The sequence below is a fragment of the Wyeomyia smithii genome, chromosome 1 (genome assembly GCF_029784165.1).
Source record: "Wyeomyia smithii strain HCP4-BCI-WySm-NY-G18 chromosome 1, ASM2978416v1, whole genome shotgun sequence".
NCBI classification, from domain to species: domain Eukaryota; kingdom Metazoa; phylum Arthropoda; class Insecta; order Diptera; family Culicidae; genus Wyeomyia; species Wyeomyia smithii.
Genome location: NC_073694.1, coordinates 137,253,840 through 137,273,867, shown reverse-complemented (window position 1 = coordinate 137,273,867; position 20,028 = coordinate 137,253,840). Strand labels below are relative to the sequence as shown.

The following is a 20,028-nucleotide window of genomic DNA, read 5'->3' as shown; positions in this document are numbered from 1 at the left end:
GCTTACTACTACTTATTAACAGTAACGATCAATAGTGTACACATTGCATGAAGTTGTCGGGATGAGATGAGTGCATTCGACACATAATAAACAAAGGTTTTCGGACTAGCTTGATGGAAAAGTTTAATCTATATTTCGTTCCGGTGGAGGGGTTAATAAACTTCGTAAGGATAAATCTCGCTGAACATGTGAAAAGGGCCCAAGTGCCATATGTAAACAAGCCACAATTTCACGTTTTTCAATGAATACAAGCTTAATCTACTCGTACAAATAAGATTGTTTGATTAAGAGTAAATTCTTTTATCAATAAATCTTATTGGTAAGAGCAGATTTCCCTTGTATTGATCAAAAAACGAGAAAATTTGGCTTGTTTACATATGGCACATGGGCCCTTTTCACATGTTCAGCGAGAAATGCGCTTGTACGCTGAGCTGAGCTGCACACTGCAGTACTTTTGTTTCTGATTGCTGCGCCAGTTTGTTAACATGTCAAGTGATTACACTACTAACACTGTAAGACTGACTGCTACCCAGGTGCCATACCAGTGGTAGGGAGAAATACGGTACACATAGGTTTTAGCAAACCACAGAACCTAGTCTTCAACCTTAACGGCGACTTGTAAACTTGAGTCTGAAGTCTGCTGGCGAACGTATTACACCAGTCAGCCGAGCGTTCAAATTAGGTTTACTTTGTTCATCTGGAAGCTTGAAGGTAAAGTTTTGCACCAGCGAAGTAATTGCCAAAAAGAGAGCATTGCGAGCAAACGCTTCACCAGCGCAAACACGTTTTCCGTTGCCGAATGGCAACGATTTATCTTGTTCAAGAGCAAGCTTCCCATCTGCATTAAGAAAACGTTCCGGCAAAAAACTTTTCGAGTTGCTAAAAATTTCCTCTTGCTGATGGATATAGTCGAAAGAGTTCATGACGACCGTTCCTTTTGGAATTAGATATCCGCATAACTCGGTATCTTTGGTTGCCATGTGTGGAATACCGGAAGGGACTAACGTATCTATGCGGAGTGCCTCACGAATAACTGCTTCGCAGTACGGAAGGCTTGAACGATCTTCTAATGTGGGAAGACGGCTGGATCCAACGATATCGATTAGTTCGTTATACATCTTCGCCTCAACTACAGGATTCTCGAGTAAACGTTCGATAATGAGACTAATGTTCACTGGAATTGCAGATAGTGGTGGAACCATAAAATCAGCGCATCCGATGACCAGTTGATCGTCTAGAATAAAAAAAATGTCAGCAAAAATTACAATGAATCGATGTCTAATTTACATTCAAACCCGAACTCGTCATGTCCTGTCGATACGCCATTATTCTTATTGTTTCTTATCTCCTTGATGTATGCATCTATGAAGCAGCGAATGTCATTTTCCTCATAACTTTTCTCACATTTTTGCGCCAGACTTAGGATCACTCCGTTAGCCTTCTGATTAACTTTCCTCAATAATTCATACTTGGTTGTTTTCGGAAACAGATGCCGAATCCAAGGAATGTAGCTCAGCAACATGCCATAATCGTCGCCATTACGATGAAAACCAATAGCATTCTCACCAAGTCTGGAAAACAAGCGTTGCTATCATTCGCAACAAAAAACTTTCTACACAATTAATACTCACGCAAACAAAACACCCTGATCTTCGCGCTCCAGTCGGGCCCCGATTAACATCTTAAGCACCACATTGGAAAAAAGGGCAAAAAACACCATCGGGCAGATTACGAATCCTGTCGCATCCATGAGAGCCTTTTCGTGCTCGTACTTAGCTCCATTCCGCAGCATATCAATCAATTCCTCCAATCCGATGTTGATGTCCGCTTCGGACTCCGGACTACGCCGTCCAAAGCCGTACTGGTGCAACGTTTTAAGGAAAAATTTCCGCTGCTCACGCCAGCTATCGCCATCGGTGAAGAAAATACCTATGGGAAAAATTTGCGACAAAAGGCGAATGAGTTATTTGATCACTATCAAGTACAAGCAGCAAAAATGATGTCGTAAAATGTTACTCGATACCAAACAACTTTTATAAAAAAATGGATACAGAGTCATATATTACATAAGAACCGGTTCGTCCAATTGAAGAATTGTGAACGATAAAAATGATTATTCAATAATTCACAAAGATAGCATAATTAATTTTACGCCATTTTGCGAATATATTCTAAATGATCTTCCGAGGACGCTTTCGGCAGGTTTTCTGTTGCAGACTCATGCAAAAACCGGCCGAAGATGTTCGATACCCACCGAATACTATTTATTGTGGTACTATTTGGTAAATTGATTGTAAAGTGTTGAAGATTTAAAAAAAAAATTTTTTTTTTGAGCTAACAACAGATCTTGACTTTCCCTGCATTTCCAAGACATCTGGCAAGAATGGCATATATCACTCGACTCAGTTCGACGAGCTGAACATTTTCTGTATGTGTGTGTGTATGTATGTGCAACTTTTCAATGTCACTTGATTTTCTCAGAGATAGCTGGACCGATTTCCATAAAATTATTCTAAAATGAAAGATCTAGTTGCCCCATAAAACCCTATTAAATTTTATTGTAATCGGATGTTTAGTTTGTATGTTATTTATAAAAATGTGAAAATCACGAAAGTTCATTATCTTCAGCGTTGATAAACTCGCTCGCAAAAAGCATGCGATACTCCAAGTGGCGTTCTCGCCGCTACCAAAATCTCACACTAGAGATACTCCTGTCGCACTGTTTCTCGTTCTCTTTTACTTTTTTTTATTTCACACTACCGAGCGTTGCTGCTTGCGAGTTTTCTCGCACACACTCTCGCTCGTGTACTTTCCCACTCGCGTGTACCTCCCTTTCTGGCGAGCACAACCAGCGGAGGTGATTGTCAAGACCGTCAAGACGCATTATGACGATACGGAGTGACAAGGCACGACGAAGCGGAGTGGCAAAAAGAATATTTCGACGAGTAGGCAGGGATGCCACATATACAGATTTATCAGTACTTACACAGATTTTTTGTGTGTTTTTCATACAGATATCTGTATATACAAATTACATATTTTCTAGAAATAGTACAGAACTATAAATTTTTTTTGGTTTTCATGAGGTCGCGAAATAAACTTTTCGATGTAGTTAGTTGAAAATCGAAAATGAACTCAAATGCTATTGAGCGTGTTGGAGTTTTCATTATATTTATATGTTACGCGTAAACGTGTGCATAAATGAGTCAATGAACAAACTATATTGCGTATTTTTTCTTCTAAGGGATATGTTCAGTGAATATGCAGATTTTTATACAGATTGAAATATCACTGAGGTGATTTCCTGAGATTCGAAATACAGATAAAAATGTGGCATCACTGCGAGTAGGTATTCCGATACCCTACACGTTCAAGCATGCGATTTATCACCCCACTTTCGGCTGTCGGTGCACGATACAAAACTACTTGGCATCAGTTCAGCGATTGACAAACCGCATGCGTGAGTCGGTGAACGAAGCATTTTCGTTTTCGGGCACATTTTTTCAAGCACTCCTTGTCAAGTACTCTTATTCGAGTACTCGCGTACTCGGCGTGAGTAAAAAGATAGAAGAGAATTTGCGAGCGGTTGTATGCTGGCTGCTGCTCTGGCAAGTGCGTGAATAATAAAGAGTGTCTCGAAGGTGTGTGTGCGAACGACTGGAGAAGCGTAGCACACATCTCATTCTCAAGCAGAAAGGAGTGGCTATGTTATGCTTCTCGCTCGTTTAGCAACGCTGATTATCTTAGATACTACACAACCGATTTAAACAAAATCGGTTTTTGAACGGGCTACCTAAAATTTAATTTTTGGGTTTTATAAAGATTGGACATGTGGTTCAAAAGATATGAAAAGAAAACGTGTACTGGAGACTTTTGAATCTCACTCATGTTTTTCAGAGATGTCTGGACCGATTTTCATAAAATCAGTGTCATATGTAAGGTCTAGTTGCCCCATAAGACCCTATTGATTTGTTTTGTTATCGGACCTTTACTTTGCCTGTTATGTTTGAAAATGTGAACTCCAGCTATGAAAATAAACATATTCCGAAGCCTAGTTAAAATCACTCACTTTTCTCAAAGATGGCAGAACCGATTTCCACAAAATTAGTGTCAAAGGTCAAAGGTGTCAAGGTCTAGTTGCCTCATAACACGCTATTGAATTTTACTGTAATCGGACTGTAACTTCGTCTTTAATGCATTGAAATGTGAAAATCACGAATGAGCATGAGCATGATTGACCGCCCGCGGTTGCTACTCCGTTATTGCCAGATCAGCTGTAATTACACAGAGAACCAATGTATGATGCTTGTGAAAATCACGAATCTCCATTATCTCAGAAACTACACAACCGATTTGAGCAATACTGATATCAGATGAAGTTAAGGGTTAACTGACGAATTATTATGATTGAACACGTGGTTCAAAAGTTGTGAAAAGAAAGTCATATCTGGAATAGAAAAAAAATCCTACTATAAATAATCGAATCTAAAATATTTTATCGACTGAAATATAATCAAGTCTATATTTTATTTTATCGAGTCTATATATAATCAAGTCCAACCTAAATATCAGTACAGTGACATATCGATTATACCACGATCAAAAAAAAATTCACGTCATATATTTGAAACATATTTATTTCATGTTATTTGCATGTGTTAAGGCGACATTCATAGATTACGTAACGCAAAAAGCCCAATCTTTGGACCCCCCACCCCTCATATGTAACGAAACGTAACGCCAACACCTACCCCCAATAAAAATTACGTAACGCTGTAGAGGGATTTGCTTGAAAAAAATGTTCGTTTTTAGAGAGTCTCCAGAGATTTTTTGTTACGTAACGCTGAACTCACCTACCCCCCTTCTCTGTGTAACCAATCGTAACGCTCAAGGATACCCCCTCCCCCTATTAGCGTTACGTAATTTATGGATGCCGCCTAATGTATGTTGAAATGTGTTTGAATGTTATTTTTTGAATGTTCGATATAGTTTCAGTGTTGGCTACCAAAAATTTATTAGGTATTTAAAGTGATAAATAAATCCAGCTAATATTATCAAGGTGTATTTTTTCTGAAAGTTGAAGTGTTCGTGTAAATCTATTTAAACAAATATGTTTGAATGAGAAAGGCTGGGTCTCATCGCTAGGTGGATCAATTTGGGTTTTTCCAAACATTCCATTGACACCTTAATGCTATTGGAAGCCCAACGGCAGATTCCCAGCGACAAAAAACAGAAAAAAAAACAAGAAAGCGCGTCAACGATTTGGAGATAAAATGGGCGAAAATTGTGTAGGATTCTATAAAAGAACTTACTAAAATTGATGAACAGCTAAATGCGATGAAATAGTTCTATAACACTGTTTTTGCAAGGACATAAATGAACCTGTGAAAAAAGGTTTCCCTCATATTTTTTCACAAAATAAAACACCGGGAAAATTGAGAAATATTCCCGGATAAAAGCGTGGCCACCCTGTTTACTGGATCTGCTCGATGCCTAATCAGAAATTCGGAAATCGCGTATTCAAAAAACGTTCTTCCGACGTGTAACATTGTTTTTTCTCAGGAGCACCAATAAAAAAATAACAAACGCAACCCATGTGCTTGCCGGAAGGCTTATACGTAATTTTAATAATGACTCTTACCGCCTTCTTTGATCATGCGATAGCGGGAGATACACTCGGCTGAATATTTATCAATCGGCTTAATTTAGGATAAATAAAGATTGACATCAATGACCTAGCGACTAGTTTTGGTGACACACGCAGCACCTTTATTTCCTGTAACAGGAAACGAATTTATTATGAACACAATGAATATAACACTTCTCTGTCTGTTCGTTTCATTCACTTGACCTCGAAGTTAGATATCAACAGTGCACTTTAGCGTGAAATCTTGATAACATGATTTTTATATCTTTTTTTTTTTTTTTTTTTGAAAACATACAAACATTTGAACGTAGCACATATAAAAGCAAAGCCTTGGTGCTACATTCCGATTCGGAACTCGACCTTCTGTTTATTATACACATACTTCGCAGCCAACTGTTAAGTGTACAGGACAATTGCGGGGCCAGGCTACGATCCTACTAACACTAACAGTCTCTCCCGAGCCGAGACTCGAACCTACGACAACTGGCTTGTTAGGCCAGCATCGTACCTCGAGACCAGCTGGGAGGGTCGTAAGGAATGTTCATTTTATAAAACGGACATTTTGAATAGACGATAGAAACTAAACGTTAACCCCAAATTTGGTGAATCTTCCTTTATCGTGTAGTTGAGTTTGTTGACATTGTGCCGGTGTTGTGGTTTTGGTGTCAGAACGGTTAAGTTTCGAAAAATGGCACGAATCGATCAAGATACTCGTTTTTTGATTATTCAAAAGTACTGTTCCGAGGGACTATCCTGTAGAAATATTGCAAAACTTGTGAAAAGGTCTAAGTCTGCTGTGTACCAGATCATCAGAAAGTTTGGAGAACACCATACTCTTGAAGATTTGCCAAGATCCAGAACCAGAAAAGGTGCGGCTAATCCACAAATCGAGCAGAAATGTGTGAAGCTTTTACTGTCCGATAAATGTGACTCTGTGCGAAAAATTGCTCAAAAACTCAGAGTTAGCATAGGAACGGTTCAAAATATCAAACGGAGGAATAACATCAGAACCTACAAAAAACAGAAGACACCGAAACGGACTAAGGAACAGCATGAACGGGCAAAGGAACGATGTCAGAGGTTGGATAGGATACTGAAAAAGCAAAGAAACTGTTGCATTTTAATGGATGACGAAACTTACTGTAAACTGGACACAACAACACTTCCGGGGCCACAATTTTTCAATTCTATTGTAGGCAGGGAAGTACCAGATGTAAAACGGTCGATTAGAATGGACAAGTTTGGCAAGAAAGTGCTGGTATGGCAAGCTATTTGTTCTTGCGGAAAAAAAAGTTTGCCCTATTTCACAATAGGAACCATAAACGCTGAGAATTATCGGAAGGAGTGCATTCAAAAACGTCTTGTTGCGTTGTATCGTCAACACAAGACCCCACCAATGTTCTGGCCAGACCTTGCATCCGCCCACTACGCTGCTGCCACTCTTGAAATGCTAAAGAAATATACGATTAAATTCGTCGAAAAGGAGAATAATCCACCAAACTGTCCAGAGCTACGTCCGGTTGAACGCTATTGGGCAATTATCAAGCGGTATCTTCGAAAGGATGGTAGAGAAGCACAGTCAATTGATGAGTTCAAGAAAATGTGGTCATCTGCAAGCCGAAAAGTTAAGCCAGAAACTGTAAAGAGGCTTATGAGTGGAGTTCGAGGAAAAGTTCACCAGTTTTATAGTTAGATGAACTTAGTTAGGTTTTACATTTTATACTTTTTGTTGAGAAATAAACCGTCATTTTGCAAAAAAACCGTCTAGAAATTGCTTGAAAAATAATAAAGATATCACCAAAACAAAGTGTCCGTTTGATAAAATGAACAGTCCTTAGAATGGGTTCGGGGTGATTGGAATTGTGGCCCTGGATTGGTAACTCTAATTGATTATTGTTAAAGTTTGCTAACTTAGTTTTACAGCCTGAAAACAAGTTCTGACAGAGAAAAAGATAGAGAACAGATTGATATTCTTCTGTTTGAATTTCACCCAACACATTTCGAGTATTTCATCTCAATACACAGGCGGTTCCTAAAGCTGCTTAGAATATGTTCCCTACCCTATCTTCTGTTTTTGATTTTAATTTATCACGAGATACACAATCCGCCGTAGATTTTCTGTGTTTTTTACTATAACTTGACGAATAAGGAAGTTTTTGTTGTTTGTATCGTATTGTACTTATTGTATTGTAGCTAACATAACTGTTTTTAGTTTAAGACACTCAACCATCATTGGGACATTTGTTGTCTGTTGATGTTGACTAATAAATAAACAGAAACGACCTTCCCGTATATGAAAAAATAAATAATGAAATTTAACTGAAATAGTCCAAATCTCTCAAGTCTGAATCTTAAAAAAAAAGTGAAAATTCTCATCATTAAAATGTGCTATTTGATTAACTGGTCGACAAAAACGAAAAAAATGCGCTTAAGCTCAAACTGTAAAAGTGAAAGATTATAACTTTTTAACCATTGATTCGTTGTTTTGCTTTCGTCTCGATTAGACGCAAATTGTTTATCTCCGTTTGATTCGCAAAATAACAATACACGAGTTATCGTACGGGTGTTTTTTTTTCGATTAGTTCTTGTGCTGTGCGATAACAATAGCAGTATATCGGCAGAAACATCTTCTGCACACTGGTAGGGGCAGGCTACCCCGCCAGTGAACTGATACGCAGCTGATATATCAGCAAGTATAATTCTCCCGCACCGCTGTTACCCCGCTAGCAGCACGGACCATACGATCGAGCGAGTGGAAGTCAACTACAAGTGGCATCTACAAGGTCGCGTGTAAGATACGGCCACTGTGTCACAACACGAAGCTGGATCGTCATTGTTTGTTCTGCGGAGACACTCGAATGATCCTACTATCAGCCGTGAGGTCGTGACTTAGACGTTCGGTGTAGTATTCACTTTAGAATTTTTATCATTATTATTAATATTATTACTATCAATATTATTATTATTAATATTATTATTATTTTTGTTATTATTATTATAATTATAATTATTATTATTACTATTATTACTATTGTTATGAGTATTAGTATTGCTGTCTTTTTTTTATTTTGATCCATTGTAGTTTGAAAAATTGTTTTTAAAATTTACTATCAACTACTTGATTCTCCCCCCCCCCACATTCGAATATTTATCGTTTGTGTGCGGTAGAGCGTAACGCTCCCGCAAAATGGACGACATGCAGGTGCAACTATTCCTGGATGTGGAAACAAATGGGGAAGAGATTGAAATCTCCCCCATCAATTCCCCACTGCCTTCCCCTTTACCTAGCCCTGTATCAAGGGTACCGGAAGTACGGGTAAAACCTTACCCAGATGCCGCGAAAGGTCCGTTCGTAGTTTACTTCAGGCCCATAAAGAAGCCTCTAAATATTATTCAAATCGTCAAGGACCTGGCAAAACAGTTTTCGGCCGTAACGGAGATTACGAAGGTGAGGCCTAACAAACTGCGAGTTGTCGTGAGTAGCTTGAAGCAAGCAAACGAAATTGCTAGCTACGAGCTCTTTACAAGGGAGTACCGCGTGTACATCCCTGCCAAGGACGTGGAGATCGACGGTGTGGTTACCGAAGGAAACCTCACGGTCGATGACATTTTGCGTCACGGGGTTGGTTGTTTCAAGAACCCCCTGGTTCAAAATGTAAAGATACTGGATGTCAAGCAATTGCATTCAGTATCCATCGAAGAAGGGAAGAAGAAATTCCTCCCTTCGGATTCCTTCCGTGTGACATTCGCCGGATTCGCACTGCCGAGCTACATAGCTTTGGACAGGGTTCGTCTGCCTGTACGCCTGTTTGTACCGCGGGTCATGCATTGCCAAAACTGCAAGCAGTTAGGTCATACAGCCACCTACTGCTGCAACAAGGCACGCTGCAGCAAGTGCGGAGGCAATCATGCTGAGTCCGTTTGCAGTGAGGATACTGAAAAGTGTCTTTACTGCGAGGGAGCTCGGCATGACCTTTCGGCGTGTCCCGCGTACAAACAGCGCGAGGAAAAAATCAAGCGTTCCCTCAAGGAACGATCAAAGGGCTCTTTTGCAGAAATGCTTAAGACGGCTGAGCCACCCTCGACAGGAAACATCTTTTCTTTTTTGCCAACCGATGAGGGTACATCTGACGATCCCGTTGAAGGGTGTTCTTATGCCATGCCAGAAGGATCTAGGAAGAGGAGAAATATCAACTCTCCTAATCTTTCTCGCAAAGGTCGTAAGATAACCCCTAGCGGAATGACCAACAAGCCAACGCAAAAAGGAAGCGGTGAAGAAAAACCGAAGCAAGTACCTCCTGGTTTTAATTTCAAATCAAATCAGGAGTACCCACCGCTTCCTGGGGCACCAAAAACCCCTCGTGCACCCATTTCTCGATCAGAAGATAAAAAAGAAACAGGGTTCATAAAATTTTCTGATATTGTGGACTGGGTATTTTAAACGTTCAACATACCAGATCCCCTTCAAAACATTCTTCTTGCCTTTCTCCCTACAGTGAAAACCTTTTTGAAGCAACTCTCAGCAACTTGGCCCCTCATTTCAGCTATCGTATCTTTCGATGACTAATACGTCGAAAGAGGTTAGGAATTTTGTCACTGTGTTACAGTGGAACTGCAGAAGTATCATCCCCAAATTCGATTTATTTTCACATTTGATAAACACATACAATTGTGATGCGTTCGCGCTCTGTGAAACTTTTTTCAATTCAAATGACCAACTTAATTTCCACGATTTCAACATCATTCGTCGAGATCGAGACTCACACGGTGGAGGGGTACTTTTAGGGATCAAAAAGTGCTATTCTTTTTTCAGAATCGACCTCCCCTCGATCTCGAATATTGAAGTTGTTGCCATTCAAACGAATATGAATGGAAAAGACCTTTGCCTTGTTTCGGTATATATTCCCCCATCCGCGCGGATTGAACAGAAGCAACTCCTCCTAGCAGAATTGCTTCCCGCACCTTTTTTGATTTTGGGAGATTTTAACTCTCACTGTTCGCTATGGGGGTCGCTGTACGACGACAACCGATCTTCTTTAATCTGTAACTTGATCGACGACTTCAATATGACACTTTTGAATACTGGGGAAGCGACACGTGTACCTAATCCTCCAGCACGTGAAAGCGTGCTTGACCTATACCTCTGCTCGACATCACTAGCGTTAGATTGGCAGTGGAAAGTAATCAGCGATCCCCACGGTAGTGATCATCTTCCAATCGTTATATCAATTGCTAATGGTTCAACTCTCCCGAACCCAATCAATATTTCCTACGACCTTACACGTAATATTGATTGGAAGCGTTATGAGTCTATTATAGCGGAATCTATCGAGACTCACGAGGAACTTCCTCCGGAGGAAGAATACGCGTTCCTTTCTGGCTTGATAATCGACGCCGCGACTCAAGCTCAGACGAAACCGATACCCGGGGTAACGATTAGACAGTGCCCTCCCAACAAATGGTGGGACAAAGAGTGCTCTGAGCTGTACGTGCGAAGGTCCGCGGCGTATAAGGACTACCGGGAGTACGGCACTGTCAACCTACTTCGAAAGTACGAGGCACTAGGCAGGCAGATGAAGAGCTTTGCTCGAAAAGAGCAAATGGCTTCTGCGTTCTTGGATATTAAGGGGGATTTTGACTCTGTCTCTGTAGAAGATTTAAGCGCGAAACTTCATTCGCAGGGACTTTCACCAAATTTGAACATTTTTTTGCTCAATTTGTTGTCAGAAAAGCATATGTATTTCTCACATGGCGATTCGACAACTTCCCGAATTAGTTACATGGGCCTCCCCCAGGGCTCATGTTTAAGTCCTATCTTATATAACTTTTACGTCAATGACATCGATGATGGTCTTGCAAATTCATGCACGCTAAGGCAACTTGCAGACGATAGCGTTGTATCCATTACTGGTAGCGAGGCTAGCGATCTGCAAGGACCATTGCAAGATACCTTAGACAATTTGTCTGAATGGGCTCTTAAGCTGGGTATCGAATTCTCTCCGGAGCAAACTGAGTTGGTCGTTTTTTCTAGGAAGCATAACCCAGATCAGCTGCAGCTCCTACTAACGGGTAAAACGATCTTTCAGGTTTTAGTCGCTAAATATCTCGGGGTCTAGTTCGACTCTAAATGCACCTGGGCTTGTCATATTAGGTATCTGACATGAAAATGCCAACAGAGGATTAATTTTCTTCGTACGATTACCGGAACCTGGTGGGGTGCCCACCCAGGAGATCTTCTAAGGTTATACCAAACAACGATATTGTCAGTTCTTGAGTACGGTTGTTTCTGCTTTCGCTCCGCTGCGAACACGCATATTTTGAAGCTAGAAAGAATACAATATCGTTGTTTGCGTATTGCCTTGGGTTGCATGCAGTCGACCCATACGATGAGTCTTGAAGTGCTAGCGGGTATTCTTCCGTTGAAACATCGTTTTTGGAATCCCTCTTACCGGTTACTAATTCGATGTACGGTCATGAACACATTAGTAATTGAAAATTGCGAGAGGTTGGTCGACCTTCAATCCCAAACCAAATTTATGACTTTATATTTTGATTACATGGCTCAAGATATTAACCCTTCTTCATACGTTCCCTTCAATGTCGCACCTTTAGATACTTCTAACAATGCTATATTCTTCGACACCACCATGAAAGAAGACATTATTGGTATCCCGGATCAACTGCGCCCACAAGAGATCCCTAAGATAATTTCAAATAAGTTTAAACATGTGAGTTGTGATAAAATGTTTTATACTGACGGATCTAATCTAGATGGGTCCACTGGCTTCGGTGTTTTCCACGATAATTTTACCGCCTCCTACAAACTCGATGCTCCTGCTTCCGTGTACGTCGCAGAACTTGCTGCTATTCAGTACTCTCTTGGGATCATCGAAACCCTGCCCATAGACCACTACTTCATCTTCACAGACAGTCTCAGTGCCATTGAGGCGCTGCGATCGATGAAGACTGTGAAGCACACCCCGTATTTCCTGGGAAAAAGACGGCGGTTTTTAAGTGCTTTAACAGATAAAAATTACCGGGTTACCTCAGCTCATTGTTCCATTCCGGGCAATGAAAAGGCTGACGCTTTAGCTAAGGTGGGTGCTATTGATGGCGATATTTATGTAAGACCAATTGCTTATGATGAATTTTATAGCATTTTGCGTCAGAGAACACTCAACAGTTGGCAATTATCATGGAACTCAGATGAACTGGGACGGTGGCTACATTCCATTTTTCCTAAGGTATCGACGAAAGCATGGTTCAAGGGGTTGGATGTAGGTCGAGACTTCATTCGCGTGATGTCCAGACTAATGTCCAATCACTACACGTTAAACACGCATCTCTTTCGTATAGGGCTTGTAGACAGTAATCACTGCGTTTGTGGCGATGGCTACCATGACATCGAGCATGTTGTTTGGTCGTGTGCCGAATTCTGTGGTGTTAGGTCCGAGCTTATAGATTCCCTTCGGGCCCGAGGAAAACAACCGAACGTACCCGTTAGAGACATTCTGGGAAGCGGTGATCTCCAGTACATGACACAGCTATATGTGTTCATAAAACACACTGGTATTAAAATATGAAACTCTTCTATCTATTTGTTAGATTACCACTCCCGCTACACGCTGAAAGAAGATGATACACTAAGCTGGAGACACTCAAACGAAGACTCGGCATCTTTATGTTCACGCAGACACCTCAGTCCAAACAGCTCAAATAGAACATCACTGCTTAGCCATGTACAAATAAATAAATCGTATAACTCAATATAGTTAAAATCAAAATTGTAACTCCCCTCCTCTCACTTTAAATCCCCACTAGCTCGTAGTCGGCCGCGAGGTATAAAAAATGTGCCTCCCTCTTTCCCCTGCTAATTTAGAATTAAAAAAAAATGTACTTGGCTCAGTTAAACATAAATTGTGTCGTGCCGTGTCAAATAAACTATTTTTAAATTAAAAAAAAAACTTTTTAACCATTCCTGTAATTTTTGCTGCTCTCAGCCAAATAGGAATTAAAATGAAGTTTTCCTAAAAGCAAACGTAGAAGCGACGAGCCTAGTGAGCAATTATTCTGCGGTCTTTTGACGCGCTTCCGCGCTTGCTGGGGGCACAAAAATTCACAGCTATAATCTTTTATATTTTTCCAGCTTAAGTCATGGGACAAAAGCTGTGTTGTGACCAGTGCAGTGTTATGAAGAATTCCAATAACAGCCTTCGAGACCGATAGACTTTTCATTTTAAACAGAGATTTGTGAAAATCGGTCCAACCGTCTATGATAAATGTGTCAATCAAAATCGATTTTTCGAATATCGTTTAGCGGTAGGGCTCGAAAGTTTCGTCTTCTCATCTTTGACCGCTTTGAGGCACGTGTTCTCGATGTCCGATCGAGCTGAAATTTGGCATAGGGACTCTATTTGAGAAGACGAAACATTCGCTAAACGATGTTCGAAGGTCAATTTTTCGTTTATATCTGGGAAGGAGAAACGGATACGAAGCTGTGTGAGTGTCAAAATGAACCAGAATGAGCTGTCATTGACTGTCAATTTGAACCAAGGAAAAAAAAGCATTTTTTTTGCAATGAGTATTGTTATAACAGAACGGTATCGCGTTGCTCGAAAATATATTCTTCGCGAACAGTTTTTGTATTCATTGTCGTTTTACAAAATATTTTGGTTTGTTTTTACGTAAAATAATAAATTTCATAAGCTTTAAAGAAACAATCATGCTAGCGTACTGCGATTATTAAACTTGCGTTTCTTTGGATTTAAGGCTTTGGTTACAATTTCGAACACACTTCATCACGGTCGAACTCAAAACTCTGAAGAAACTTTCATACAACGGCAAATTGAAAAAAAAACACAGGCTCGGAAAATTAGTCTGTAAAATTTGCACATTCAGTATTCCTGATGTTTCTAAAAACTTCGTTTGAGTCATGCATGTGTTACAGCAAAAAGATAGTTACACGCTATCAGAAAACGATGCATGTGCGTGTTCTCTGTTTTGAGTGTAGTATTCGTTTCTCCCTCCCAGGTTTATACATACATCTCATTGGCATTGTGCTTGTGCATACAGAAAATGTCGAATGGTAAACTTTTCCAGGAGAAAGGTAAAACCAACTGTTTTACAGACACCGGCACGAAGAAGCATGGTTTTTCAGTGCCGAATGTCTGGTGTCGAAATAAATTATCAGCTTTCCTTTTGATAACGCTAACCATATAATGCGTCCGTTAGTTCAGTAATTAATAGCTTAAAAACCGAGTTATAAAAATCCATCTAAGCTAACTTGTTTTGTTTGTAGTCAACAAACCGGTTTGGTGTCACTCGAGCTCTGTCAAAAAAAAAACAATTTGATTACCTTTGACCATGATATAACACGAACCGACTACCGGCTAAGCCAGTTTACCGACAATAGTTTGTTGTTGTTCTTGGTCGAGAGTTGGATTTTGAACTTCGCAGTTATATTTGAATCTATTCTTCCTCACATTCCTACACGTTATATTCAGCAAACAGGTTATATCATGCGAAACATACGACGCAATAGCTGTTAAGTAACAATATGTTGTTTGTATTTTCAACATAAAATAGTAAAACCAATGTTGTGATAAGTTAATAAAGCAGTCACTGTGAGATTTTTTTCAAAGCGACTGATTGAGCCATTTTCAAGCATCTTTTTCGTTATGAACACCATTTTTGTCAATTAGTTTGAATTACGAATATTTCGAAATGTGCAGGTGAAAAAAAAGGAACGAGCTCAGTGACTGTTTGGTATTATCCTTTTGAGCTCAAACTGCAGAGAGAGCTAATAGAGATGTTCGTAGAACCGGAAAATTATTGAGCAACTATTATAGTTTCAATATTCTTGAATTTGTTCACTTGTTTTTTTTTTGTTTTTATTTTGTGCAAACCGTAGTTTGGACAACAAAAATGAAAATGAGCACAGTACAGAATTTATGTTAGTTCTATCAAAACTTCAAAACTTGTTCTCCGACAAATTTCTATAATAAAATCGAAATAGATGCTAATTTAAAATCAAGTATCGCATTTCTTCACGAACTAACGAGGAAAAAAACGACAACGCGTAATTTCAACGAATTCTGCTTACACAAAATCTGCATCCAAAAGTTTGCATATATCTCGCCAAACATGTGAAAACGGCCCATATGCCATATGTAAACAAACCACAATTTAACGTTTTCAATGAATACAAGCCTAATCTACCCGTACAATTATGATTGTATGATTAAAAAAATCTATTCAACAAATCTTTTTCGGAAGGATAGATTACGCTTCTATTAATAAAAAACGAGAAAATTCGGATGATATGCAGCGTTATCCGTGACAAGATTTGTTCTAAGAGCTAAACGACTAACTCATTCTTAAACGTTCACCATCAAATATCACAGAAAACGTCTTACTTTCGGGAGCACGTTTTCAATTAAGATTGATAGGTGTACTTGTTTAATTTATGGCGTTCAATCTTGCTATACAAACATATAGTAGCAGTATTGTCTCTCAATGTACACACATCTATTTACATATAATGTTACACACAAACCTCTCCGCTGGAAGCGCTCATCACGCAGTCTAGCCATAAACAAATCCGGTCGTCCGTCGAAATCCGACCGACCGAGAACTTCCTTGACCGTATCGTAATCATTCACGATGACCGCCGGCATTGGCCCCAGATACAAACCAATCAGCTTGCTTCCGTAATACTGGGATAACTTGGCGGCTGCCTGATTTAGATGCCGGTAGTTCAAGGCCAACAAGAAGGGATAACTACCGAGCAAGGGCAACCGGGGTGGCCCTGGAGGAAAGTTAGACGAAGGCCGCTCAAACAAGTATCGATAAGCTTGGTAGATTAGAAGTCCAATCGACAGAGCGATTATCACCTCGGTTATCAACACCATGGCGTCGTCTACAAGCGACTAGTTCGATACAAAGATAGAGCACTGCTGATTTACCGCAAACAATTTAAATTAGTTCGGTAGGTGTGTACTATGTCTATCCTTTTCCCTTACACACAGTAGCGAGGTGTACTCCAATGCAACACGATACAACGGAATACTGAATTTCGTAACCCGCAGATCACATCTAGTTCCATGCAACGCAAACACACGACTGATGATGAGCACAAACATTTTGACACTCTTATTCTGCCTGCTCTGTGTTTGCATTTTGTTTTTTGATGGTTTGCTTCTCCCATCCTCACAGCAAAATATATACCGAAGTTATACAGACTTACTAAGCAGTGCTGCTGCTATACTGTTGTTGCAATAGTAAACGCTACACAGCGAACGTTGAGTCCTCACTCCACCTGACGCCTCCTTTGGGAAATCATGTCTCTTTAGATACTCCCCTTCAACCCCATCAAGACCACCGATACGTTTACCCGAGTGAATCCGAGGGATCCACTGATGCGCATCTCCACGAAACTTTTTATCGGAAAATGGGTTTTGGTCCAGGATCCGTTTCATACCATTTGTTGGTACGCTAGGATTTTTTATGCCATGGAATAATATGCTATTCAATATATTTTTTATTTACCTTCTGCAATTGAGACAAAGTTAGCTTTTCCCCACTAAGTGTGAAGTAAACTAAAATAGACAATCAAAAATTGACACTTGACGTAATGGCGATGAACGTAACGTTGATAAGATAATACTAATTAGAGCCGATAATGGAAACGTTTTGATAAACAATTAGAAAATCTTTCTTCTAATCTTTGTTCAATCGGTATTTATAGTATAACTGTCTGTCAATAATTATCGAAAAGGAAAAAAAATGTACACATTTTAATGTAGAAAATTCACATTTGCTATTTTTTTTACTTATAATTTTTACATTGTAAAAAAAAGTATAGCAACAAAAACAAATTCCAACATGTTTGCGTATATGAACTTGTTGAAATCTGGTTTTGTTGGTATATTTTTTTTACCTATTTACGGCTACGCAAAATTTAATACACTAAGGTAGCTTTTTACGCGTTTTTTTACGCGAATTCCGGAATTTGCGCGGTTTTTTATGTGCGGATTCCGGAATTTACGCGTTTTTTTTTACGCAGCACGTATCCCCCGCGTGAAAAGCGACTTTAGTGTATATATTTAATTAGATATTACTCTCCCAGCTAGTCTCAAAGTACGATGCTGGCCTAACAAGCCAGTCGTCGTAGGTTCGAGTCTCGACTCGGGAGAGACTGTTAGTGTCAGTAGGATCGTAGCGCTAGCCCCGCAATTGCCCTGTACACTTAACAGTTGGCTGCGAAGTCTGTGTATAATAAACAGAAGGTCGAGTTCCGATCCGGAATGTAACATCAAGGCTATATACTATATACTAATTAGATATTAAAAGTCGCACCAACTAATGAAATGATTACCTGCATTTTTTTAATATATAGTAATGTTTTCTAGAATGCACAATAATTGAAAAAAAAAACGTTTGAAATCATAGAATTTCAAATCAATTATAATTTGAAGATGACTAGAGAATGGAGTACGGCACGCCGTACCCTGGTTGCAATAGACAATTTGGATCTTGGTGTCAATGTTTTCTAGCACGTATCAGTTTGTGATCAGATTTCATTTCAACTCTGTGAAGCACGAGCTATGAAACGCGATACATCAAGGCTCTCATTCACTAGGGCTGTTAAAAATGGAAAAAAAAAAATACAAAAAAGACAAATTTTATGATTGAAAGTATTTTCGCTACAGCGCTACAGACCGATAAAGGGGCCAAAATGTGCCAAAAAATGTATCACCATAATTGGCACTAATTTCGTTTAAACATCCTACGTTTTTTTTTCAATTTGACACTGGAAATGCGATTTTGTTTTCTACGCTTCCTCTTCTAGTATCCGCGAAATTGTTATTCAACATCCCTTTCCGGGGTAAGCATCCTCCCTCTCCGCTGGCAGCGGATTTACAATTTTCAAATCACACGAAAAGCCCGCTAGTATAGTCATTGTATTCACTAGTCTGGCGAAGTGGCTTTCGCAAACCAGTTTGAACTGTTGAAATGAGAGCCAGATTGAACTTCAACAATATGTCACAAAATTCTATTCATTTTCATTTTACCTTCAGCATCCTGGTAAAACCGAAATAAACATACGTTTTTCATCCACTGCTGATAAACTTTTCTATGAACTTCAACTTTGCAACTACGAGAGTAGTTATTCCTCATGTGCTAGCTGAAATATTCTCCAGTTTGGGATTTTAGTTTGGAAATGTTCGCACATTCATGATTTTTCACTCTACCAGGCTAATAAATACAGTGACTATATTCGCAAGCAGTACCTACTTCAGTAATAACAACATGTAAGGTAAACAAGATTTGTCCCGTTCCCAGTACCACCAGTGGAAGCTGCATTTGAACGAGAGACGTTATGGTAAAACCTTTGTTTTGTCAGTATCAATTCGCGTCATCGTACGGTGCCTGTTGCTACGCTCAGTCTATCACCGCCGAACCATGAAGTTTTTTTTTTCTTCATCTATAGTTTATTTGACACGGCACAAATACAATTCAATGTTTAACGGCGCCAATTATATCTGGTAGCTTACTTTCTAAAGTATCTTAATAACTAAAAGCAAATTTTTTATCCTCGCTGCCGACTACGAGCTGAAACTAAATCTAACTTAAAGCTAGAATATTTTGCATTAAAAGCACAGGTTTGCTGTTTGATGGTTTTCATTGCCATAGGTAAGCAGCATATTAAATTTGTTCCGCTGCTGGGCCAAGATATAACGGACTGGCATTTTGGGTTGTTTCCATCGGCCCTTGAGAGTATCGTGCGGGTCTGATTGCTGTTTCCGGATCCGGGGTCTTAACGTGTTCTTGTCGTTTGGTTGGATGTAGGCGGAAGGGGATAGGACTAAACTGGGGCGTGGATGGATTTCAGGAAAACGTATATAAGGGACATGTAGGATAGGTCACGGCTCGCCAAGACATCACGAACAGGAACAGCCGGCTGCCTACCTTCGGCCTGCAGGGAAGCTATTAATTTAGACCTGGTGTCACGGTGTACAGGGCATGACCAAACAACGTGCTCTATGTCGTGATAACCTTCACCACAGGCACAGATACCACTTTCCCCGAGCCCAACACGACGGAGATGCGCGTCAAATCTATAGTGATTGGACATAAGCCGGGACATCACGCAAATGAAATCCCGACCTACATCCAACCCCTTGAACCACGGGTTCGTCGATACCTTGGGGATTATGGAATGTAACCACCTTCCCAGTTCCCCCTTGGTCCAAGAATTTTGCCAACTGATGATCGTATTCTGACGTACAAATGCGAAAAATTCATTAAAGGCAATTGGTCTTTCATAAATATCACCGTTTGCTGCGCCCACCTTAGCCAAAAAGTCCGCTTTCTCATTA

The 20,028-nt window shown here is 39.8% G+C and overlaps 2 protein-coding genes across 5 annotated transcripts in view; one reads left to right on the top strand and one right to left on the bottom strand.

Moving 5' to 3' along the window:
• The window catches only part of LOC129718020 (uncharacterized), a 62,660-nt gene that overhangs the window by 19,960 nt on the left and 22,672 nt on the right, over positions 1 to 20,028 (top strand). The gene's annotated exons all lie outside the window — the stretch shown is intronic.
• LOC129717992 (probable cytochrome P450 304a1) lies at positions 111 to 18,922 on the bottom strand. Of its 2 annotated transcripts, none has more exons than XM_055668368.1 (4): positions 18,721 to 18,922; positions 1,632 to 1,929; positions 1,288 to 1,571; positions 111 to 1,234 (listed from the first exon to the last, which is right to left on the bottom strand). In XM_055668368.1, exons 1-4 carry the CDS (start codon positions 18,824 to 18,826, stop codon positions 606 to 608), a joined length of 1,317 nt encoding a protein of 438 aa, XP_055524343.1. In that variant the 5' UTR covers positions 18,827 to 18,922; the 3' UTR covers positions 111 to 605. The 2 variants fall into 2 exon arrangements, with proteins under 2 accessions (XP_055524343.1, XP_055524335.1); XM_055668360.1 differs by lacking the exon at positions 18,721 to 18,922 and adding an exon at positions 16,203 to 16,785.